The following is a 26,132-nucleotide window of genomic DNA, read 5'->3' as shown; positions in this document are numbered from 1 at the left end:
TGTCAAGGAGAGGCTCTCAAGACAGGCTCTCACCAAGTTACTTGGGCTCTATTTAAACAATCCAGTGAGAAAAGGGCATCAGGAATTCAACCTTTATATATAGGCCATCATAAGGACACCAACTTGCATTTTAACGAGTCAATACAGATTACTAGAAATATTTCAGTGGCCCAAACAAATCTCCCAAACCTTTCCCTTAAACTCTTCAGGAACGATACTGAATGGCAATGGTAAGCAGTCCAAAAAAATGAAAATAATTTGAATTTGTTTGTTTTCCTTTTTACTGTTTTTGACCAGCTTACAACCCAATGAGCAACTACCAAAACTTTTAGGAGTCTAAAAATAATTTCATTAAGTAAAAACATGAAAATATTCACAAAAGTATACTAATAGTTTTTCATATATTTCTATTCTGAAGTAATTATTAAAGAACACTCTTAATCGCAACAAGAAAATATGAACCATTAATAACACCCACCTCTGCATTAAACAGGGCATTTATGAGCTCTGCCATTCCTAATACAGCTGATACTAGGCTGTGTAGGATTCTTGTTTTGGGACACATGAGCCTTTCTGTAGCATAGGAATCATGGATAATCTCCTGAGAAGACGGCAGCAAAGTTTGGACCTGGGTCAAACCAGCACCCAACCAATTCCTGCAGCCTTACAGCTCTCACATGGGATTAGCACGTAAGAAAAAGCTGAGCACATATTGCCACCTGAATTTTCTCCATCTTAACCACTGTAGACTAAAGTATTTTAAAAAGAGCACGTAGAAAAAAGGATCACACAGAGCCTGCTAGTGCTCTGAGAGAACAGCTACCTTGTCTGTTCTCCAGGAATGTGGCCACCACCTTGTAGAGCAGTCAGTTACTAATAAAGGAATTTAGAAGGAATATGAACTAAAGATCGTTCATCAGCTAAGCGGGGACAGAAAGTCTATGGAGAATATATATGCCATTGCTCAGAGTGTATCAGTCTTTGTGACACTTGGGCATGATGGAAGGCCTGTGGGATATGGAAGAAAAAGAAGGAAAGAAGCAGAAATGATTGGCATGATGGCATACCGCCTGTGTCGAAGGAGAAATCAGTCTGTCTGTTAAGTAGAGGAGGAAGGGAAGGAAGACATACAGATGGTCTGACTCCCAGTAGTGACAGGAGCAGTTGGTCTCCTCTCTTTCTGTTAGTGACAGTCGTTGTCACCTTATTTTGAAGTCTCCTAAAGAAAAAGTGGGAGTCTCTATGCTACTGAAAAGAGCAAATGGATCAATCATGTAACTAATCTTAGCCGTTTGGTCTAGGAACAGTGATTGAGGTTGGTGGTGCTGGCGACAGCCCACAATAACAGACCGTGCACCTTCTCCCCAGGAACTTCAGCCTAAGGAGGAAAGAAAGGTCTGTAATATTTGTTACAGAAAAAGGTCTTTTAGTGTCAAGCCAGCTACTGAGTCCATGTTTATAATGCTGCTTTCCTAGTGGTAACAGATAACAGCTCTGGACCCATAGCTGCCACCTCATTCAGTCCCATTTCACTGCAGCATCTTTTTAAACAGGCTAAAAGGACACCTTATGCACGCACACTGCTATCAAAATAGGAAGGTGCCAAAGAATATCACCCCAGAGTAAGATTACTCCCTGTGAGAACTCTGTGCTGCACCCAACAGGCTCCATTTCACCTAAGAAGCAGGCAGTGCTCCAGCAAACTTGGGTATGCATAGAGAGAGAAGGATGGTTCTTGGTTTGGGCAGGAATAGAGCATTTGCTCTCAAGAAACCTTACTTTCTCTACACAATGCTACCCTTGCCTCTTTTCCTTTCAGGGTGGTGGAAAAAACATCTATCTTTTGCCAAGATAAAATTTTCAGGAGCACATGAAATGTTTTGGGACCCGTCAGGTCCTTTTCCAAAGTAAGCCCTACTAAATTTCAATTATTTTCCCTTAAAAAGCCCTACTAAATTTCAATTATTTTCCCTTAAAAAGCAAAAGAAAATCACCAGATTTTTAAAAGATTTTTTTTTTTTCAGACAGTCCACTAATTTCAAAGAAAGCCAGTTATCCAACAGCTCTCTACGTAGAACAAGTGAAATAACAAGAATTTAAAGCAGATCGAATATACTGAATCAACCCCTTGCATGGATACCACCATTAATTCATTTCAATTTAATTTAGCTTAATTCTCTTTGGAACAGAAGCATACTCAATCAGATTAAGGCTACTTTAATTCACATTTGTCCCCTCTAATGTGACATCTTACATTTATTTGGATTAAATTCCCTTCCCACATTTAGAAAATTCCTAAGCAAGCACAAACTTGGACCTAAATCACTACCAGAAATGGGACGTTATTGTCTAAATCATTTTGATGCCACTGGATATTTTATACTTTTTTTTCCCCCTCCCCCTGAAAATGTCTGCAGCGACGGGCTGAGTGAGAAAGCCTTTGCCACTTGAACCTCACCCACAATTCCACCCAACTCATGAGTGCTTCGTTTGCCTGCTCTGCCCAGAGGAAAGGAGGACACGTGTGCCCTGCACAACCCTCCCCTGCCCTCCTGGGGCTCCTTCCACCACAGCAGACCCTGGAGCTGCCCCAGCAGCTGCATGGCAGGCTGAGCAAAGACTCCATTTCTTCTTTATTTTTTTAAAGGAAGTATACCAAGATTGAAAAACAAAACAAAACAACAACAACAACAAAACCCACAAGGTGGTGTTTATGACACCACTCCGAGGAAAAGAATAAACTTTCATAATGAACTGAGTCACATCACTGGTGCACTTTTGGTCTGACATGTGATCCCCAGAGTGCAGATTGGGAACAATTAGAGTGTTTCTGGAGAGAAACTGAAAGCTAGTGATAGACACAAGGGAAGACAGCCAGGATGTTGTTCATCTTTCACGGTAATCTAGGCTGGACCACAACTACCCCCAGTATCAAAGCAGAGAGAGTTGATGAGAGGTTGTCTCCCATCTCGGTGCATCCAGAGCAAATCTGCAGTGCTTGCACACAACTTCAGCTGTCTGAAGATTGTTTTATCCCCAGCATTCTCCAGGAGAGGAGTGTTTGCAACCATAGATATAAAGACAAGATGTCGCTTTCCATTTTTTCTCTCTTTCTAAGCAAGAATAATTTGAGCACTGGTGAAAAACACCTACAGCCCTTTTGGCTGGAAGGTTGCTGCAGATTTAGTCATCATATGATCAGTTTTTTTTTCAGAGAGCAGTCATCGAAACTAACCTGTAGTGACCTTCTTTCTTTTTAATTTTTTATATTTTATTTTATATAATGCATAACATTAGTTTGTGGGAAAACTGGTTCTCAGGAACTGTGCAGTTTTCTCCCTCCTGATACATTGCTGTCAGCAAGAGGTATCTCTGGAAGTTTCAGCAGTGACATGCGTGCACAGCTAGACCCAGTGCAGGTCAGGGAGGATTTGCATTTCTGCAAGACAGATAATGCTGAAGAGCATTACCATTTTGGCTATTTTTAAGCCCTGTGATTCGGCAGAGACTCCCATACCTCCCTGCACAACCAGCAAAAGATTTCTCTATTTCTTTGCAAAGGCTGAGCCCAGGGTAAGCAGAGTGTGTTACGGAGGAGAAATGATGCTCTCATTACCCACGATTGCCTTTAGCTCGGTCACATCAGACATAAACATGGAAGATCCCTTTTCTTTCACGGCATCCCCTTGGTGATGCCATCCAAAGCAAAGCCCAAGTTCTTGTGCAAAAGCAGAAATGATGCCCAGCAGTATGCACAACTCCAGCAAGGTGCCACTGAGTTACCGTTAAACCATATTCCAAAGTTTACCTTAGTTCCTTGAAGGGGTCTGCCCTGACATTGGGAGTTTCTATAGATTTAGGGAACACTGTGCCTTCTGCTCCTGAAATCACAAAACAAAACAGAAGACAAATTGTAAACATTATAAGCTGTTATCAGGGGAGTGATTGTCAAATCATACCTAGGTGCAATTTAACCCATTCCCTGACCCCATTTCTCTCTTGCACACATTGCTTCTGTCCCCGGGAAAAGCCAGACCTTGATTACCTGAAATTGGTTGCCTTGATTACAAGTGGGATTTGCCTGCAACCTGCACTTCTGGTTGTAAAAGCAGCTGCTTGTACCCTGAGCGTAGGAAGTGTTTGCTGACCCAGCTGATGCAGGGAGCTTGGAAAAGATACCTCCTTGTTAACAAGACTTCTAATCCAGCTACATCCCTCATTAATGAACCTGCATGCATGTCAAGAAATTATCTTTTGCTCTGAGAGATACTCAAAGGAGAAAACCAAATTTCGGCTCAGCCACTGGAAGTGGCTCAGGTCAGGCTGTGCTTTTGCCTGGGGAAAAGGAGGGAGGTGTTCTCTGGCTGAAATGCAGCACAAGCAGGCAGGAGATGGGGCTCTAGTCCCAGTTCAGCCACTGGTTTGATGTGAGACCCAGAAGTCATTTAACTTCTGCACATTTCCCCTTTCTTGTACAGACAGTGGGGCGGACAGCACTATCCCGATTTGATGAGTGTTTTTAGATTATGAGCTGTGAACTGCTAGGTAATATTAAACAGCTTTCCTGAGTTTCAGGCCACTGCGATCCCCTGATGTGATCACCTGCATAACACAGGCTGGACGTTTTCACCCAGCCATTTCTGCATCAGGTCCATATTTTGTGACTGCTTCTTAAGAAGCATGTACTCTTCCTATTTCAGTTTTAAGCCAAAGACAGCCTGTGTCATCCTGTGGTAAGCCTTTCCACTGTCTAATTGTTCTAATTTTTAAATGCGTATCTAACCTGAATTGGTCTCACATCAGCTTTCAGCCGCTAAACTTTCTTGTGCCATTGCATGCCAATGAATAGGTCCTGCACGAACAGAAATCCCCACCTTCCGTAGACGGTTACTGATGGTGACCCAACCACATTAACTTTCTCTTTGATCTTCTTGAAAGTAACATCTTTCTAAATCATTCCTAACGTGAATGATTCACATTTTCTGGGCTTCTTACTGCTCCTTTTCTGAACCCATTCCACTTCTAAAACACTCTACTCAAGACCTCAGGACTGTACGCAGGAGTCCCCAAGGGGTGTCACTACTGCTCCATGCAGCACAGCGGCACTTTCTCTCTCCTACTGAAACTTCCACAGCTAACACATATGTGAATGATAGTCTTACCACACCAGTGCACTAGAAATCTGTTTCCTGATCTCTAGAATGTAGCTGCCTACCCAGTGAGCAAGTGTGACCTACATTCCTGAATCTGGACCTGCAGTCTTGTATTCAGATGCAGTGTGACCAATTATCCAATGTAAACTTTACCAGTGGCATTTAAAAAAAAAAAATCCTTAATTTTTTCTTTGATAAACCTATTGGTGCCAACTACAGATCCTGACAAGATCTTTTAGATGCACTGTTTGAGATCTTTCTTAATATGTGCTATTAAATTTGTTACCTACGTGCACTCTGGAAGTCAGCATTATAGAATAAAAAAATATTCTGAGATGATGCAAAACACACAAACACAACATCCTGCTGTAACTACTGTTCTAAGCGAGAAACACACGTGGCTTCCACATGACTGCTCTTTCCTTACAGTGAAATAGATTAACCAAGCCATCCCACTGTGTTAAATGAAAATCAGAATAAAAATAAGCACTCTATAAAACAAAAAGCAACTCCTACTTTTTAACCAAGAGAACAGCAAAGTAATCTCAAAGATGACAAAAGCAGCCTAAAGTTTGAGGCTTTATACTTGGGTATTGAAATTGATCCTATGGCCCAATACAGATATTTAGCTCTTAACTTTACTATAAGTCTTCATTGTTACAAGTTGTCAAAAGCAGCTGTAACTTGCCAGCCATGAAGGTTATTATTATCTGATCTGTCCTCTCTGAACAGTTTCCAAATGATTTAAGTCTCTGCTTATCCACACAATTGCCTTGGTTATTAGCTTTGCAATGAAACTTAGCAGAAGACGCAGCCTGCACATATCTGCATAATAGCACAATGATTTTTGAGGTGAGAAAGATGAGAAAGTGAAGCTGGAGAGGTGCAGATAGATATTCTTGCACCCTTTCCACTTGCATTGCTTATTTGATGACTCTGTTTATGTGGGTAATTATATCGTTTTTACACACTAAGTGTAAGATCTGCAAGTAACCAGAACTGTCTGAAGAATAAGGGAAAACTTTCGCATATTTCTAATGATCTGGAACTTTCCAGGTGTTCATTATTTTTTTTTGAACGCAGGAAGCAACTTTAGAAACAAAACTAACGGAGACTCCGATGTAGTCATTTCAGGAAGGCCAAAAATAAAAAATACCCTCCTATTCCTTTCATCCATCTCATTTTCCTTTCCCTTCATACAGATCTTAGACCCTCTTTTCCTCTGTTCATCATTCCCCACATCCACGGAAGAGTCCTTTATGCACTGAGAACAGGAATGAGATTTCCAAATCTCACCCTTTTTTCTCCCTTTTGATATGGATTAGAAGTGAAGGCTACCCACCTTGATAAGGCTTACTGCCTTGACAGTATCATCTCTTATTATTCCCTCTTAAGAACATGAGCTCTCCCAAAGGGCCGCCTGTCCCCGTCACTGTGTAGGACAGCAGCCACGAGGGGATGCTGAGGAACCAGGACTGAGCCCTGCCATCCCTCCCTTGACTGGCTGTCAGCAGCTGAGGGACACCTTGAGCTGGCTGTGACCACTGGAGAGACACCAATAAGCTTTTCTCACCTCTCTTTTTGAACCTCACTATCATTTTATTTATCCCCAGTTCTGTACCAAGGGACTCACAGCTGGACTAAATATTCTGAAGAAGTTCATCTTTTGGTTTCAACTTGCTGCCTGCTGATTTCAGTGGATGCTTGTTCTGCCTCGGACTGTGAGAAACCGTAAATATCCATTCTCTATTTTTTTCTGGCCTACCTGAAATGCTATATGTCTCAAACGTGTCCAATGCCACCACCCCTCTCTCTTGCACAATGAAGAGCCTCAGTCTCTGCCTGGGAGATCGGCAGCTCCCCAAACATCCTCCATATGGACATTTGTGTCAAAGTCTGGCTCTTGGCCACTGTGGGAGTCCCCAGCCAGGCTGTGATAGCATCAGTGCTGGACTATGTTGAAAGTGAAGTTGTTAGGCTGGAGGAAGTGACCTCATTTAAAATTTATACTAAAGGCCTTGGCACAAAAAGAAGGAAAGTTTGAGGGAAATATGCTGTCAATAGTGAATTAGTCCATCTTGGGTCTGCAGAGGAGGATTGGGATGTCATGGAAAATAAATGAGTGACCTTAGGGAGTGGAAGAAGAGAGAGAGAAGGTAAAAGTTAAAAATATATATCTAAGGCCAAGTGCTTAGAAAGTAGTGAGGATTTCTGCTCCATATTGGATGCTTCCTGGATGGTAACATCCCATAAAGGGGCCAAGGGCTACTCATGATTCATAGCAGCAGGACAGGGCCAAAGGGAAGGAAACCATGACATTAAACTGAAAGGGAAGAGGCAAGACTAACAGGAACATAGAAACATGAAAAAAATCACATTTATTACGAATCACCAGTGAATCCTTGAACTATTAAGCAGCCTCCAGCTCATCCTCATTTGAGGAAAGTGTAGAGAAAGGAAATATTGTCTGAGTGCAGGAACTGAAAATACCTATCCTACAAAAGACGACTAGAAGGACTTGACTTTTTAGTTCAGCAGCATGACAATGAAAGGATATGAATACTGTGTATAAATACATTAGGAGGATAAATAACACAAAGGAAAAAGAACTACTGGCTATAGGCCAATGTTGGCATGAGAGCAAATATCAATAAACTGGTCTCAAATACATTTTGGAAGAAAAGCAGGTGTTTTCTAGCCACCAAGGGAGCAAAAAATGGAAACAGCTTTTCTCTTAGAGTAGATGTGACAGACAACAACAGATTTGACAAAATCATGATTATAAGGTGTGGAATCTCAAAATGAGGGACAAGATTTGCAAGACCAGAAGGTGCCTTCCAGTCTTGCACTCCCACAGGCATATTTTCACTGTTCCCTACCCAAGGAATGAGGGTTTTGGCAAACAGTACTAATGCATGCCTCCCACTGTTCAAGAATTAGCTGTTACAATCTTCCTTCTCAGGCAAAGCTACTGTATCCCTCTTCTTCCTTTACTAAGCATAAAGCAAATTTAAATTAACTATTGTATAACAGAGTGTCTACTTCCTGGGTTATGTTATTAAAAAATCTGCTATCTACCATGAGAAATGCATAGTATAAAATTTCCATTTCATTGCAAAGTACTGAAAATATTTTTTCACCTTATAAGACTTGCTGCTGCTAAGGGCAACTTACCTGCAAACGGCCAAAGACAGTTAGGAGAAAACAATCATTTCATTTGTATTTAAACATACTGTATCATACATCCCTAAGCAATAAACTATTCTTTCTCACAGTATTATATCAGAGCGAGTTCTATTAAAAGCCATACCTACTGATTCCTCCTTCTGACACTCTGTAATTTACCACCAATAAATGTTCATAAACAGTTTGACTGAAAAATCCATAAAGCCATTTCAGCTTTATTTTAAGTTCCATTTAATGTCCCTCAAAAATGATTTCATCAATGTGTTTCCATTAGCTGGTTCTCTGCCCAATAACTTAATTCCACACAATCAGTCAGGAACTTATAAAGCATATGACAGAATCTACCTAAAGTGTTCTGAATCTCCATAAAGATTCACCCAGTGAATGTTTTTTTCCCCTCTAGTGCATAAGGTGTGGGGGAACAAACATCCAAGACCCCTATATGCGTTCACTTCGAGCGAGATCAGAAAGCAAGAGCTTTATAGCAAGGGAACATTCAGTATTCAGTCTCAGTTTCGTTTCCATTTGCTTGGTTTTATTCGTGTTTATCTTCTTTTCTTTGAGAATCAAAAGAAAGACCACATGAGAACAGGTCTGCCAAATAAGACTGACTTTTCTCTGGCACTTCAGGTTTCTTAGAAGCCTACTGCCACATCCAGAAGACAAGCCTGGTTGAGGTTGGACCACTGCAAGTGAGCTTCTGGAGTTACATCCAGCTTCTGGATCTCTTCTTGCCTCCCTCATCCTACTCTGCACCTGCTGTGGGAGCCTACAGTGCCACCAACACGTGGCTTCAGCAGCTTCAGTTCTTGCACATAAAGACACTGTCTTCTTGCTGCAGAGCACATGCCAGGCACAGCAAGCTGCCCTCACTGTTTCCAACGTGGAAGCAAGAAAAAGAGTCAGTGGACTGGGCTTTTTTGTTTTTATTTTTAATCCCAGTTTTGCATTGAAACAAAGCAGAAGCATCATGTTAAGTATCTATATGTTGGTCTGCCAGTCTCCTGGTCTCCTGCTGAAGAGCATCTTTTGAAGTGCTAGCCCTCTTCATACAATTTGGAATTGGCTGATCAATCTCATGAGCTTTGTGAGAAAAAAAATATGGGAGATTACTAACATCCCAGCAAGGCAAAGGCTCTTGTGTGACCTCGATAATGGCTGGATGCCATTAAATCTGTAGGAGAGAAAGAAATTACAAATGCCCCAAGAACAGAGCAAATCTCAGCTGGAACATGCGTTTTCTTAGCCAGCAACAAATCCAACCAATGGAAAGTGGGAATCAACAGTTGAGCTTGTCCAGCTGCCTTTTGTTTTTCCTGTGCCCTGCCAAAGTACCTGAGCTGCGTAACACTGTCCTGGCACCTTCCCTAGTGCAAGGTGTCTCCCTCCAGCCAGAACTGGGCTCCTGCCATTGTGACGAGATACTGCTCACATCCTGCTCCCTCTGCACAAAACTGTTGCTCTGGCCTTCCACTGCTATCAGCTGGAACAGAGAGAAGAATCCAAATGCAAAGCCATGATAGGTATTTTTAGACCAACGGTTGATGCTCTTGCTGTCAAGGGTAGGTGGCAATCAGCTGAACAGCACTCGGGGGTGAACAGAACCTGAAGGGAAAAAAATCAGGTTTCCACTCAGGTGGAAATACACCTGGTTAGCCATTCCCCACTTTCCTTCATTTTCCTTTTTTTGTTTTTCTTTCTAAAGGACACTTTCCTTTCCCACTCTGTGTGTTCTTCAAGTAATAATTCCAGATCCAGAGTACACCTGAATATTGCATATCACCGTTTTATGATGAAATCAGGATCTCAAAGCCCTGTGACACATGTGGTGATTAAGTTGGCTTAAGCCTGTCTTCAGTACTGTGCAAAGGAGGGGAGAAGAAAAAAGGATTTGCTCAGAGTTTTTTTCTAGCTCAAGTCAAGAGGCAATGTATAGCATGCTGATGATCTCCAGAAGCTACCTTCATTCCCACTATTATTGATCAGGATGCATTCAGCAATTTGTTCATGAAAATACTCATCTGATGAGGTTCTCTCCCCTGTAAGTCTCATTGGGGTAATATGTGATAGTCTCAGGAAGGTGTCTGGGCAAACAGATATCCAGGAAGTAAATCCAATACAATATAGGTAGAAATGATTTGTGCCCACTTCTTTTAATTCCTAGCTTTAAAAGCCTTATTCATCCCTAATTTATGTTTTTAAATGGATGAACATAGTAATTGCTGTTGCTCCCCTTGAATCCCATCAAATCTGAAATCAATGAATTCTATTTCAGGGCCTAACAATAATAACATGGCTAGGTTAAGCCACTGCATTGAATAAAAGACATAAAGCTTCATTCATATTTCTTTCTAGTATAGGATGAAAATGGTTTATTCAAAGGTCTGTCTGTATACCTTCATTGTCAAAGTGTTGGGGAGTTGTTCTTTTAAGGAGAGTCTATATAATGAATCATGTACAGCATCAAGTGTGTTTTTAATAAAAATGCAATATAAATTATTTAGAATCTGTTAGCAAATATCTTTTTGTCTCTTTCACATCTATATCTGAAAGATACAAGCTTCATGTTTTTGTCTTGGCACTGTATGCACACCGGGAGTGAATCAACCCTTGTGCATTGGGCTGTGGTTGAGTCATGCCAGATGGGAACTCCTTGTGACTCCAGCACCACCAGCTCTGCTGGGTGGAGGAGAAGAAGTTATCTGACTCATAGCCCTAAGAAATAAATGGAGCCTGGTTTTAAGCTAGAAAACTTGCAAACAATAAGATGAGCAGCAAGCTCTAAGATGAGCATGCAGATCATTAGTGATGCATGTGTCTGTAGACATGTTCAACTTCAATAGCCTAGCTTCAGTGGTTGATGGTCTGAGAAATACAAAGGGAATAATATAAAAGAAATGAAGGGCTTGTACCCAAACCGAGAAAATGCATATGAAGAAAAGTTGATACAACCTATGCTGACCTCTAGATATTTCCATCTCATGTAGTTTTGGGGTCTTTCAACACTTTCTGCAGCTCAACAATAGCAATGTCATCACTGAATTCCTTTGAAGCTGTTCTTGGCATTCTTGTGTAATGTTGCAAAGAAACTCAGGAGAGCACCTGAAGTGGGAATACCCAGTGGAAATTTATCAAGGAGAATATTCTTTCTGCTTCAAACAGGTCAGGGTTGTGAAGGCTGGGGAAGACACTTAGGAAATAAAACATAAATCTGCCACACTTTTAAACTTGATTTCAGTGCTTGGTAAGTGTACAGTATGCTTCTTTCATAATCCTTGTGACATTTAATCAATATTAATCTGATGGTGGATGATTCTTCTTTTTCCTTAAACAGGATTAAGGTAACACAATCTGAACACACATTTCAGCTTGGACTAGAAGCCTATACACTTTACATAAATTCTAGCCTTTTTGCCTGGGATGTACTTTGAAGTAAAAGCAAACACGCAAAAAAACCTTCTTGGTATATCTCCCTCCTGACACACATTGTTCTCTCCAACAAAAGACAAGTTTACAATCTGGATAAGTGGATTTTGTAGAAGAAGGGCGATGTTATTTGAATTCACCATTAAAAGGAATGGACAACAGATATACCTACATATACCTATTGCCCTCAAGGCAGCAAAGGGTTCTGAAGTATTCATTCGAGAATAGCATGTTTGTTCAAGATCTGGTCATTTTAATTTCTTCTGTAATACAATGGGAGAAAGAGTTTTTTTTTTTTTCTTAAAGAATCCTAAAAGTCCATCCCAATCTCTGGGGGGAACAAACAACCCAGTTCACCAAATCAGTTTTTCTTTTTTTTCTGTAAGGTTTTTGAATCCTTTCTCTGTCACTTCTGATTACAGATTAAATCACTTTCTCATGCCTGACTTTTAGTTTGATACAGCAACAGCACAATTCCTAACTGAGAGCAAAGAAGAATTTTCTTGTGGTTTTAATCACTGACAGAAAACATTATTTTTTCTTGCTGCTCCTTACTTTTGCTAAACAAGATTTTTTTTTCAGCAACACAGCAATGCAATGAGTACAAAGAAATTTGATGAAACTCCGCTGCCATGTCTGAATGCTACAGACGGTTGTTTCCAGTCTTGGTAGTGCCTGTGCTGGAATCTTTCACCTGCATTTGTCAGCATCTTTCCCTAGTTTCATCATTTTATTCTCTGTCCCTTTTCCGTAGGACCAATGACTACATGACAGCTTGGCAATTATTCCAGGACTGCATTAGTATTACTGCTTAATTACCTACAGAGAGTGAATAGGGAGTGTTCATAACCGCTTCCTAAAGAAGTTCATACATCTTCAGCAAAAGGTCAAATGCCTGTCCAAACCTCGCGAGCAGCATGGCTAATACGGTCACGACACACTTGTTTCTCTTGCCAAGAGCACAGAAGGGAGCTCTGGAGCAACTGCTGTGTCCAGGTGCCTTTGAAGCAGCCCGAGCAAGCAGGAGCTCATTTGCAACTGGATGAACTGGGAAAGGCCTCTGACACAGGGCTGATGGTACCGTGTTTGCTTCCAGAAGCACAGCACGGTGCCACAGCCATGTTTCGGCTGCACCAAGCCAGCTTTGAGTCGGTTGCAAGATGCAACTGCCTGTCAGCTGCTTTTGCACAGGAAAAAATAACAGTCGTAAAATATTTCAATCTGCAAAAAAATGAATATCGTATCACTGTTTCTCCTGAAACAGCCACCTACAAGCCTGTAGAAAGGACATGTTTTTTTTTTTTTTTTCAGGAAAATGTACAAAATCCACAACACAAAGATTCAAGCTCGCCATTTATCCCCAGGCACAAAGTTGCAGCAGACACAATGGTGAAGCCAGAAAGCTCTGCTTCCTCTTTGGCTCAGGTCTGATTTCAACATTTGGCTACAAAAGTTCCTCAGTCTGCAATAAACAAATCTGCAAAATACCATTTTGCAACCATAATGGCTGCTGTAAAGGCAACTGTGCATGTCCTGACCCATAAACAATCATTTCTGAAGAAGGGTGCAGGCAGCAAAAATGGGTGGTAATTCCTGGAAGTTGTTAAATTTCTAGTTTACACCACCTTCCAGAATGACTGGTGCCAGTCAAATAGCCTTGCAGTTTGTTTTCATGAAATATAACTGCTCTTGTACTCATTAAAGTTACTCTGCTGTAAATATTGCAGCAAACACAAGCTAGAAAGGACATGCCAAGAAGCTACTAAAATTGTAATATTAAGGAAATATGAACAGAGTTCTTTAACAAGGATGGCATTGCAACAGCACTTCTGCAAGATTTCTCTTATTCCTCCCAGATCAAGCTAGTACAATTCTCCCTAAAAATGTCTGTGGATGCAAAGCTTTTAAGACAGCTGGGCCAGTTTGCACAGACACATGTGTTACCACATTCATAAGTGGTGTTCTCCTTCTGTCCAAATCAAGAATGTTAAGGACATTACATTTTTTTTTAACCCTTGCATGGGTACTAAAACCCAGCACTTGTGAGCAGAAGGTGCAGCAGACACAGAACAAGTTACCGTCTCACCCCGAACAACAGAAAACCCCAACCCAAAGCCTCCCATTTAAATAGATCTTTCTATAGGACAGTCATGCAGTGAACTCTTCAATAATAAGCTTGGGCTATGTGGCTTTAACTGGTGATGTTTCTCCACTGAAACCTCTACAGTTCTTAATATATAGCTCTCATAAATAAAATGCTAGAAACATGCCTCACAATCAATTACTCCAAACTTACTGATAAATTTGCAATAACATTTCAACAGCGGACTCCCCTTTTCAGGTGCATTCCCAGGCAGCTGAAGAGAAACTAGAATAAAAAACACTCTCAAACTAATGTTTCTGAAAGTCTCCCCAGAGGCCAGCACTCACATGCTTCACATGCAGAAAGACCAGGTTCAGAGCCTGGAAAAATGAAAGCTGAACTAATTGAGCTAGGGTTTGCCACAGAAAAAGGCCTTAGCCAAATTTCTATGCTATGGTGGTATAAATGTCTAAGTGTGAAGCACATTTTCCAAACATCCAGTGTGGGATCAATTTTTTGGAACAATCCTTGCATTCATCTATTACAGACAAGGAACCTTTTGGCTTTGTGATTGATCCTATCCTTATCGTAAGGAAAAAGGGCAATCTTAGGAATGGTTAAAAAGTGTGGTTGATGTGCAACAGGACAGTGTCCAACCCATGCAATCCTACTTCTCATGCAAACCATCCTCCACCACTCAAAGGCAGGGAACACAAAAGCCTGTAAGAATACATCCTTTGTGTTTTCAGCTCAGCTCACGGTAATGCATGTGGATTGCCTACAAATTTTAGTATTTAAAAAATCAGTTTATAAATCCATCATAAATATTAAACACCAGAGTACCCTGGCAAGTTGCCCTGAAAGCAAACTTCAAAAAATAATCTCCGAAAGAGATGTCATGGCCCTTGGGAGAGCTGACACTGGCATGTCATCAGATGTTGTCTTATAAGGCTAAATTAAGCATCTGACCAGATTTTAATTTTTGTAAAAACTCATGCTAATTTAAATTGCTTTAGATTTAATTAAAAATGCTTTTGTATAGAGATAATAATGTAACTCTGTTAATTAGTATCAAGTGGCATCTAGAGGGCATATTTAAAAACTAATCTGGAGAATAAATAGAGCTAATTAACAGTCAGAATAATGCTTTATGATTGTCCTTTGTTTATAAATGCTATAATGTTCAATATGCTATTAAATGAAATTGGTAATTAATGTATATCAAAGTTATTTTTAATGCTCTTTTAACTAAAGAGTATTTCTTACGAACCATTTTTCACACGATCTGAACATGTTTCACTTCTGACAGGAGGGAGGCGGAGGGAAGGGGAACCGCCGTATGACGAACCACATGCGAATTCAATTAGGACCAGCTCATTCATCTCCCATAATGCAGACCGTATGTGTTTATGAGCCCGCAGGGAACATCCAGTGAGGCACTGCTTTGCATCTACTCCGTCTTTACCCAAGTAGACCACTGAACATGGCAAAGGTGAGCCCAGGGAAGGTTTCGGGGCTCCGCTTGGGCACTTTGTGCCACGTACCACCGCTGAGCGGCACCACGGTGCCGTCTGGTCGGAAGAGTGGCAGCAGAGTCTGCCTTCAAAATCTAAACCTTGCAAGAGCAAACAGAGTCGCAGTTCAGAGGTGTGAGAACTGCTCTGAGATTTACTGCGGTATCTTTTCAAAGATCACGAGTTGCTCAAATGCTACAGGAGTGAGGACCGTAAAAGAAAGTAACGCTAAAAGTGAGGATGTGTTGCCATCCTATCCCTGGACAAGAGTGGAGGAGACAGCTGGGCAATTGCAGGCACTGGCAAATGAGCTTGGAATAAAAAGGGCAGGCCAGATTTCGCAAAAGACTCAGTTACTACATGACTTTTTATGGGCAAACACGAGCTCCTTCTGAGTCATCTGGACAGCTGCTGAGCTCCCGCTTGGCTTTGAGTGGGGCAGAGGGAACTTGTGCTTGTGTCTGGAAAAGCTTATGTAGATATTATCAGAGCTGACCATGGTCAAAGGGCTCAGAGAGCTGCACTTGTGCTCAAACAGAAGTTCCTGTTGTCCTCCAATCTCATCTATGATGACAGCTTTGATGGGATTCACTAAATCAAACACAATCACTGAAGTACTCCCAACTGTATCATGCAGGCAGAGCAGAGATCAGCTCTGTCTTTCTGTGTCCTTTAGTGGTTAAAATTCAGAAATACCCCCTCCAAAAGGAATTAAAATAAAAAGCACTTTTTTTTTTGGTAATCTGCACCACCCATACAATGCAATTTTTGAAGCCCCATCAAATGCAACGTATGTCCTACTTGTATGTTTGTTACCCATAATTCTGTATATTCCTCCTATTTTAATGCCTTGCTAATGTTGAAAATTCCTTTAGCTACCCAAAACAGAGTCTATTTCAGAAAAAGACAGCAACTCTTGTCTCACGTCAAAGCTTCAGCATCACTTTGTAGAACAAACTTTCAGAATCAACTTTGAAGAGCATACAAAGAAAAAAGTAATTATCGTTAACAAGATTAAAAGCTAGCCACAGGTCCAATAACTGCTGCTCTAACCTCTGTGAGATGACTTTCATGCCAGATTGCAGACACACACTTCTTTCTGTAACAAGTACGTGTTCAGCAATAACAAGAACAAGTTGAGATTATTTACATAGTGTAGATAGGTGTCAGCAGACACATACCGGCAGCACCTGAGATCCCAAACACCAGAAAAATGATCAAAGGAATTTGTCTGTGTACTACAAGTTGGACTAGCCTCAAGTGCAGACAAAAACACTGGAAGAAATATGAACATATGGTATAATACTTCCCAGCATGGCAAACAGCCATGGCAACCACTTTTGGAGATATAATTAGATCGGGGAAGCAAAGCTGGAGAAAAACAAAGCCAAGCATGAACTCTGAAAGCATTTCAGCTCAAGGTCATTGAAATATTCACCATGTAACATAATCTGCGATATCATTCTACCTTTTCTTTTCTGATAGCTCTGCAAAAGCCAAAGAAACCCTAAGAAACACACAGTTGCAAAATAAAAATGAAAGTGCACTACAGTGGTTAGCAATATTTTTGATGCTGTTTATTCTGGAGACTAAAACAAGGCAGAAATTCAAAATAACTATTAAAAATAATTGATGGTTTCTCCAAAGCAGAAAGCAAATAAAAAGGAACATTTTTGTAAGTTTGTAATCTGAAAAGGAGTACTTGTAATTTGTAAATAAAAGTTTGGTTTTGTTTTTCAAAGAATCAATGATATAAATCTCTCTCATTTTAAGGTTTCCAGGAAAACACTTAAAATAGTTGCTTTCTGAACTCGTCTACCCTGCACAAAGACTATATAGTCTTTAATCATATGATTAATCATATGATTAAAGAGTTATGAAGGGTGCAGTGTGAAGGGAGATTTGTAGTAGAACACGGATTGTGACGAATGCTCCCCATCCCTGAAATACTTTGAATGGTCCTTTTCAAAGTTTTCTACTAAAAAAAGATACTGGTAATTTTTTGAAGTTCACCATTTATCCAATAAAACTCATCTAATTTTGGTATACCCAACGACTGAACTGGTCCAGTATGTACTGACTGACTTACAATTCAAAAGAGCCACACTTGGCCTTTCCACAAACAGGAAACCATCTAGAGCAGCACATTGGGTAACAAAAAATGTTAAGGGTTGGATACAAAGTCTCATTCGTGATGCTTAGACCCTGAGGCCCTCATTTTAAGCTCCTTTATATTACATATAGTATACTAACAATACCGTATGTAATATAGAGTAAATAACAATAATTTAAAATATATCATTTTAAGCTCCTTCATTGATTTCTCTGTTTTCAGGAGCTTACTAGAGAAATAAGGAACAATATGGAGTGAAAGATGCATACAAATCAAGCCACTGCAAAACAGGCATCAGTGCGTCCTGAGTCCAGTGGCTCTGTGATGTGACTAACTTCGAACAATATTGAGCTTACCCAGTCTGGTCCTATGTGAAAATATTCATGAGTAAATCTCAGACTAATTAAAGAGCTTGGATTGAACTAGAGAGCAACAGAATTCAAGTTCCTATGAGGTAATTTCACAGACCTCTCAAATGCATTTTAAAATTCTACAATTACTGGAACTCTTTCTTTCCTCTAATTAAAAAAAAAAAATCAAAACAAATTATAAACAATCCCACTCTCAAACCCGAAGTGTATCCCCATTTTCTATGAGGAGCTACCAATGTAAAGCCTAGCAGGCAGGACAGCTGGGGAAGCAGATCCAGCATAGGAAAAGAAGTGTTCAAGCTGCCCTGTCTGTCTTGAAAGGAAGATGGGGAGGCCACGTCACAGGTAACGTGTGTTTCTCATCCCATGCATGGGACATTTAAGCATACCCATAAGCATTGCTGGAGATGGCTTAGAGATGATCAACATGGTCTCACATCAGGTTTACGAAAGATTAGAAAGAATGCATATGGGATCCTAGTTCATACCTACATTTTCACTGCAGGTCTCCACCTTAGTGTTTGCTCTAGAATGAAGGAGGAGCTGGTGAAAACTGGTGAGATTAAAAATACAAAGCCTGAGGTTTCCCTATGTGCAGAGACAGCGACTGCAGCAACGGAAGCATCCTTACAGTGATCCCACACTATCCCTCAACCCAAACTCAAGAGATAAAGTCGTTTAGTTTTCAAAGCTGGTTTTAAAGCTGCTCCAGATAAACCACTTCCAGGGGAGTTTTTTTCTGCAGAGGAAATAACATGTTGTGCAAGTTGAGAAACTCCTCAGACAGAAACTCCTGACCATTATCTCCCCGGGGAAGATTCGAAGCAATAAGGAGAGTGAAAGGCTTTGTATCCAAATGAAGCTTTCCACAAGCATGAAGGAAAGTCAGGCAAAACTATTCTAAAATTTGAAGAGGTACATATTAAAACAGCGATTTAGTGAGTAATCTTTTACCTAAAACTCTCAATCTCTCTGCTCCGACTACTACTTCATTGTCATCTGCAGAAAACAGCAATTTTCCAGAGAGGGTTTTCACCTCAAATTTTTGGCTGTGTGCTTCCACTGCTTGGGGACCTAGAGAGAAGAAGAGATTTAGCATAAGCTTTTAGTGAAAAAGTGTAAGAAAATCACACATTAGCTTCATACATTTAATAACCCCATTTGCTGAGATTACTCTAACAGCTCTGCATGCACAACTTGCATCTGACACATCAAGCAGGGATGTCTGTGCTTTTCAGAGGGTGACCTCCCCATAGAAAAGGGCACTGTTTTCTACCCAAATAACAACCCCTCAACTATTTCAACTTTTTTTTTTTTTTTTCATGCTTATACATGTCTTAAATTTACCATTAAGTTTGGCATAGCTGGGAAATTTTTACAAAAAGACAGATCCACACATGAAATAGCAATGAATGTAACCACACTTTGAAGGCATTGGTACAACCGTAAGAGGCATCAGAACTTCGTGAGTACATTTTCCTGCTGCTGAAGTGCAAATTATTCTTGGTTTCATGCCTGTTAAATATGCCTGTATTAAAATGATACTGCTGTCATGCACAGTGCAATTAAAAATCCAATAACTAAAAACACAACAACAACAAAAAGCAACACCACAGGATCCAGTGTTTTGCTTTAAAGCTGCAGTTTAAGAACTTGATCCCACCTCCGCAGGGAGGTAACTCCTGGGAAGTGCTGAGGATTTCCATCTTGACCCTGCAGAAGGATGAGCCATGAAGGGAAGGGAACCCTGCGCAGGCCCAGATGAACAGCAGGGTCTCTCACATTTCAGAAAGTTTTTAGATGAGTAAATCTGTGCTCTTCTTTTAATTCCACTGCTTCTCCTGCAGGCTGCTGTGCAGCGCAGTGCTGAAAAGCCTCTGGCAAGCATTTTGTTGCGGAGCCTGACAAACTTCAACTGCCCAAGCAAGCAATTCTGTGCAGGTCTGTGGCTGAAAGGCCACAAAGAGCAGGCCCTTCTGTTACCTGACCTAGGCTAAGCTTCTTACAAATTGCCATCTAACTGCCCTGTGCAACCTAGTCCAAACCACAGGCTCCCCGGATCATGCACTGCACAGAGCTGTGACTGGACTTTGCTTTACTCCTGCCATCTTCTGACTGGTCTCATTTCTCAAAAGCGAGTCTTCTCTTATAGGCAGTTCCTAACTCCATCTATACACAGTGTTTGCCTGCACAGGTCGTCTGTATTAGCATCAGGGCACACAAAGAGTCATGTGTGTGGTTCGGGCTACAGAAAGGTGAGATCCCTGTACATCTAATTCTGCAGCAAAACTTATAAAAAACAAAACAAAACAAAAAACCACAGCCATTCTGAGAAAATAAAGTACTTTCAAGCTTTAAGTTTGATTCGTGCCTCACTAATTAGCTGCCTCCCTACTCATCAGTGCAGCACACACAAGACGGGCTGACACCTTCAATCCACTCATGAACCAAAGCCATTCCAAACGCAGAAATGAGCTCAGTGACCAGAACATCATGCCAGGAGACATAACTGACTACGTCCTCCTGAGCTCTTGTGAAATGGAGGCACTTAAGGGAACCAAATACCCTCTTGAAAATATATGCAGAACCAGCAAACTAAACAAGTTCTTCTGAATGTGAGAATCTGAGAGCTTGGGGTTGAATTTATTTCCTTCCTCCAGGCAATTTTCATGCATGCCACTTAAATCACTGCTTACTGAAGCTGCATATTTAATTATTTAATACTGTGACTAGAGGCCAAAATGTTATTTAAGCAAACCAAACAACTTGGTCTCACATAGAAACAACATGTTTATGGATTACTGTTTCTGCCACAGAGCAATACTTCACCCAGTCCCTAGATTAATCTCAATAAATATATATCTATCTATATCATATATACATATTATATATTAGTATTTTAGACTCTTTCAACCCAAATTATATACGCATCCATTCAAAGGCTGCTGTGTGCTGGGGATTTATGAAACACCCATTTGCCCATCAAAAACACTAATGCTTGGAAACATCAGTGTTCATCTGAAGAAGAGCATAAAAAGCTCTAAATTGCTGAGTGTCTGAACCCAGCCCCAGTCAATCAGCAGAGTTCCCAAGATCTTAGGCAAGTTAAAAGACTCTCAGGAAAATCCTGTCTGTTACGACAGAAATGTCAGCCTGCATATGTTCTTCTTGACCCTGAAGTCGTACAACTAACCTTTCTGCCTCTGGATTGGCTTTCAAATGAAAACGATGGTCTGCTTCGTTATCAGAAAGCACCAGCCAGCTGCCTCTCCAGCATGGCTTTCATGTCTCTAGCTTTGTTTCTACAAAGTAGAGCGAAGTTTTCATTTGTTCTTCACAAGACACCTGGGCTCCCCTCTGGCGAGCTGTCGGAAGCCAGCGCAGCATCCCACAACACACCCTCTTTCATCTCGTCTTAACAACTCCACGCAGCCTTTCCCCCTCCTTACCTGTTACAAGGCGAGTAAGGACTTTAGTCTTCTCGTTGAGGATGTTCACCGTCACATTTCTGGCAGACTGGAAGTACAGTGGGTTGCCCTGGAACGAGACCACGAGAGCACGCACGTGAGATGGGGGTGGGCAGCCCGAGACCAGCCTGCTCGAGGCACCTGGCTGCTGCTGGGCTGCCATCAATGACTGCAAAGCTGGGGATGTGACTGAGGTGCCAGGCTACCATGCTTGTACTCTCGTGTGTTGATTTGTGTGTGTGTCCCGTCGCTGCACAGTACTGATGTAACCCAGAATAAAATACGCTTATCTGGAAAGGGCAGCAGAAGATGCCCAAAGACAGGCAAATTTCCTTTCCTGCAACCTTCCACTCTGCCTCCAAGCACGCTGGTACAAGGGGAGTTTTCTGAGACATCTTATACTTATGTGAACTCCTGATGCTGCATTAATTTTTATTGTCCAGGTTGAAACCATACTCCACACTTCTTTTTGGCTCAGAAAACATCTTAGAGACTAGCCTTGTTTTAGGGATGGTTAGCTTTATTGCCAGTACAAACCAACCAACCTGTTATTTAGAACGTGCAGATGATATGGGACCTGACCTAAGCGTCCTGAAGTTCAGGGTATTTTGGGAGGCTGATTACAGCAGTGCATTTCAGAGTCAAGTCTGCAATACTGCATACAGCTTGAGACGACTACGATGGGTGATTGCGTATAAGTACTTCACGGACACGTGAGTGAACTGTGCCCAGGGAGCTGTGAATGAGAAAACCTTATTAACATGTTGAAAGTACCTTTGGTCCCAAAGCACTTATGAACCATCCAGCACTCACAACCACCACCATCCAGACTGGGAAGCCAGCACGTACTGCTTCATACCAGACCCATCTCATCAGGTCTGGAGATGCACGAGACATGAAGCCTTCCCCACACCACACTTGACCACACAGATTTCTGCCTGTTTTTCATTTTTATGCTTTAAATATAACTCTGAAAAAGAAGCTAGACCAGCTGTTAAAACACAGGAGCCATACAGCTACCTGGCACCATCCGTCTCAGGTATTTCTCCTGCAGAGTGAAGCCAAAGGAAACCCACAGCGAAAACCATCTGGCTCCTTCTGTGTGGAAACACGTCCAAGACACCTGGGAATTTGTGTTTTCTACAGGCAGCCCCAGTCCACACAGGTGGTTTTCTTAGGGGCCATTAGCCACCTAAGGCACAAACAAAGGATGACCCCAACTTAAATCAGCCAAAAGTCTAACGTGTAAGGTGGAAATTCACTACCAGTATCTCTTCATAATGTCTAAAGCAGACAGCTGAATAAGTTGATTAATCAGCTGAGCCAGAGGATTGGTAGAGGGGATACAACAGTAAGAAAAACAGCAAGGAGATGAAAATTTGATGTTTGTGCACTTCTTACATCAAAGTCTCTTCCCACTGCTTCAAAGTCTTTCCATTAGGAATGAACATTCAGGAGTGTATAGGTCAGGCATGTTCTCTCGGCCTCCTGAATTTATAAGGAATATAATAAATATTTGTATAAATGTGATCTTTCTGGGTCATGACAGAAGGACTATGTTGCCTGCATATAAAGCATAACAGCAGCACAGGAATACACTCACTGTGATGGACTGGAGCTTCAAGAAGCACTTCTAGTGATGGGTGAAGAGTTCCCAGCAGCAGTGCTTGCAGAAAACAAACATAAAAATACCACCCAAAACAAGCCCACATGTGAACAAAAATTCACAGTAATTACTTTTGTGGCTTTAAACATTTGTGCTGCATGTACCCAGGAGATAGCCTTTCAGAAAAAAGGAAGGAAGAAATGGGATTTATTCATTCAGTTATAGCTAGACTATCATGGCTTCATTCGGACTATTTGCAACTAAACTATAATGCAAAACTAAAAATAATAAAAAGAAAGAATTCCAGACCTTGGGCAAGTTTCAGAAGCTCTTGGTGTCTCTGTCTCCTCATACACTAAATGAGGACAAATCATCCTTCTATACCTCTGTGATATGTTTGACAGCTTAATGTATACAGTATCTGAAACTGAAATATTATTCATAAGATATAAGTAAAGAGCAATAGTAATGACTGGTAATGATTTTTTTTATTTATTTTTTATTCATTTTTGTGTTCTTTTCCCAAGCACCTAGGAGTTAACGCTGATTACCATTTTATGGTTCATAGCGTAGAAAAAGGATTACCTTCACCTGAAGACCCTCTTCCTCTGGCATTAATTCACTGCAGCCTTGACCAGGGACGTAATTTGAACACCTAGGGATAGCAGCTTACTGCTACGTTTTCATTTCACATTTACAGATGAAGGATATTTTTAAAGGCAGATAGTTACAACCTGCATAAACTATCGCCACAGATGAGATTATAACCACTATAAAAACACGCAATATGTAGCACAGAAAGGTCACGTTTTTGACTTGCACTATTTGACTTCTGTTTATGGAGTTATGTAAGCACAGAGCGTTTTGAAAAGGCCAGGAAACCTTCTAGTTCAAATTAAGGTAGGAAAAATCATTCAAGCCCCATGACTGACTGGCTTTGAAACTCTGTTACTGATCTTCATAACAGGAGGTTCACTACAGAAGTAGTGCAAGATAAGCCAAGTAACCGATATAAAAAGAGTTGCAGAAAAAGTTGCTCCAAAGAAGTCTTACAAGACAAGCTAAGAGCTGGCATCCACCTACGGAAGACTTAAAATACATAATCAGAACTTGAAACGCTTATCCTAGCACAGTCATCTCATTCACTGATTCAGAGCTCAGATTCATGCAGCCTTCAAAAAACTAAATTTCTCTAATGGAAGAGTTATGTTTTTATTGGTCTGCAGGGAAGGAACATTTCAAGCACTTAATGCAATGCCCGCTCTCATTTCCATAATTCTTCTTCCATTAAGAAATGAAAAAGAGCTAAAAAAAAAATTACTCCCTTCTGCTGAAAATTGTGCAGACTTTGTGTCCATCATCTTCTGTTTACAAAGATAACAACACTGACATATTTTACACACTGAACATTTAAAAAACAGTCCCCTGTTGCAAGCTTAGTGATGATGCCAATTTCCTTCAATCACACAGGAAAAAAAAAACACATTAAAATATTCTTAGAGAGGTTAGAAATTATAACTGAAAAGTGGAAACCTTTCAATTCTCCTAGCATTTCATGTTATCATGACACAAAATTAAGTATGCTGATGTGCTTGAGCAAATGGAAATCTAGATATCAACATGGCATCATCACCACGATAAAAATAATTACGTGCAGTGAAGTAATATTCTCACAAACTTTATAGACCTAAAGTTAGAATATTAGCATGTAATAAAAAAACAAGACTCATTATAATTTTAAGACTGCAAGTATGAGACATAGTGCGTTTCTGAAGTATAATATGTAACAATCCAGTTTACAATCTTTCCAGATAAATAATGTCAAAGAAATTATATATATTTTATTCTTGGACGTGATGCAAAGAAAATTGAAGTGAACTGAAAACTGGATTTAGCATTCTTTTGGGTTCAGAAAAGTAGAGAAAATAATCTTTTTCTGTTTGTCTACCAGTTTGTCTAAAAGAGGTTCCATCCCATTCTTCAGAAAAGCACATTTTAGATAAAATAAATCTGATATCTCTGATCACACAATAATCCAACATATTTCACTGCTTGCATGCTATCTGATGTGCCGAGAAATCTCTGTCATTTGTTCTTCTTCCCCTCAATCACAAATAGTACAGCAAGGTTTCTCTGCACCTTTCCTTAGCCCAGACATGGGCTGCTCCCAGCCAGTTGCTGGCTCTGACATGCTCTTTATGCCCAGATTTGGTTGTTGAAACTTTAATCCCTTTACCATGGCCATCTGTTAACTTCAGTGCTGTGGCAAGTTAGCAGAGTTGTAGTTCATGTCCATTTTAGCCATCCCATAGCACTGCACTGCACCGCTGCCTCCTATTTACCCTCCTGTGTGACTGCAAATTAAATCAGCAGTCATTCCTTTCTGATGCTATTTTACATTACTGTTTCTTTCCACTGGTCACATCGTTCATTTGGCTGAAGAAACTGAGCTAGAGACACAGATGGGAATAGGATATATATATATATATGTATTTTTTTTCCCTTCTGCATGTCTTCCTGTTTGCTTCTGGCTTATTTCAAGCATTTTCCTTGCAGAAGGCTGACAGAGGATTCCACCTGCACTGGGTTCCATTTCTGGGGAAAAGCTAAGGCTGGGATCTTTTAGGGACTCTTTAGGTTGGTTATCCATTTCCAGCCCACCATAAATCTACTATCCACCTCTGCAGAAAATCCTACGTAGTAAACACATCATTCTGCCCATTACTCCAGCCCTTCATTAGCAGACCCAACAATAATGCAAATATTTGCAGGCAGAAGTCACCACAGCTATTCAATAGATTAAGATGTTGGACATACACTGCAGAATAAAGGATCTTGTAAAGTGCAAATTATTGTCAAAATAGCGTAGCTTGTTTTCCCACTAAGCAGTGAGGTATTCAGTAAAACACAGAAGACTGCAAAAGGTATTGACTGCTTGTTTGCTAGGCTAAACACATGGCGAAACAAGCCCTAACAGCTCACTAGGTGTTTTTTTTTGGCTAACTCTGGAAGAGATGCTAAAAAGTCGTAGATCAGAGACCAAAACAGAAAAAGTACTTTGACTGACAACCCGAATTTGGAGCTGAAGCAATCCCAACCAGTGCTGTCTTTAAGAAAAGTCAATACTTTAACAGAAGTCCTTAGATTGTTTTAGGGAAATATTAAAAATATGTGGAAATCTTTCTAAATTTTAACTGGCGATTTTAAAATAAT

General features: G+C 40.7%; 1 protein-coding gene across 16 annotated transcripts in view; it reads right to left on the bottom strand.

Annotated features, from left to right (window-relative positions):
• Window positions 1-26,132, bottom strand: part of SGCD (sarcoglycan delta) — a 526,559-nt gene that overhangs the window by 38,359 nt on the left and 462,068 nt on the right. For all 16 annotated transcript variants that reach the window (XM_083798647.1, XM_083798649.1, XM_083798652.1 and 13 more), the window contains 3 exons: window positions 21,296-21,383; window positions 18,801-18,920; window positions 3,809-3,881 (listed from right to left, as the gene is read on the bottom strand). In XM_083798647.1, coding sequence (XP_083654773.1) covers window positions 3,809-3,881; window positions 18,801-18,920; window positions 21,296-21,383 — 281 coding nt within the window. The remainder of the gene's footprint in view (window positions 1-3,808; window positions 3,882-18,800; window positions 18,921-21,295; window positions 21,384-26,132) is intronic.

The sequence above is a fragment of the Anser anser genome (assembly GCF_964211835.1).
Source record: "Anser anser genome assembly, chromosome: 14".
Classification (NCBI taxonomy): Eukaryota; Metazoa; Chordata; class Aves; order Anseriformes; family Anatidae; genus Anser; species Anser anser.
The sequence above is the reverse complement of the archived record's forward strand: the minus strand, read 5'-3'. Positions and strand labels throughout refer to the sequence as shown.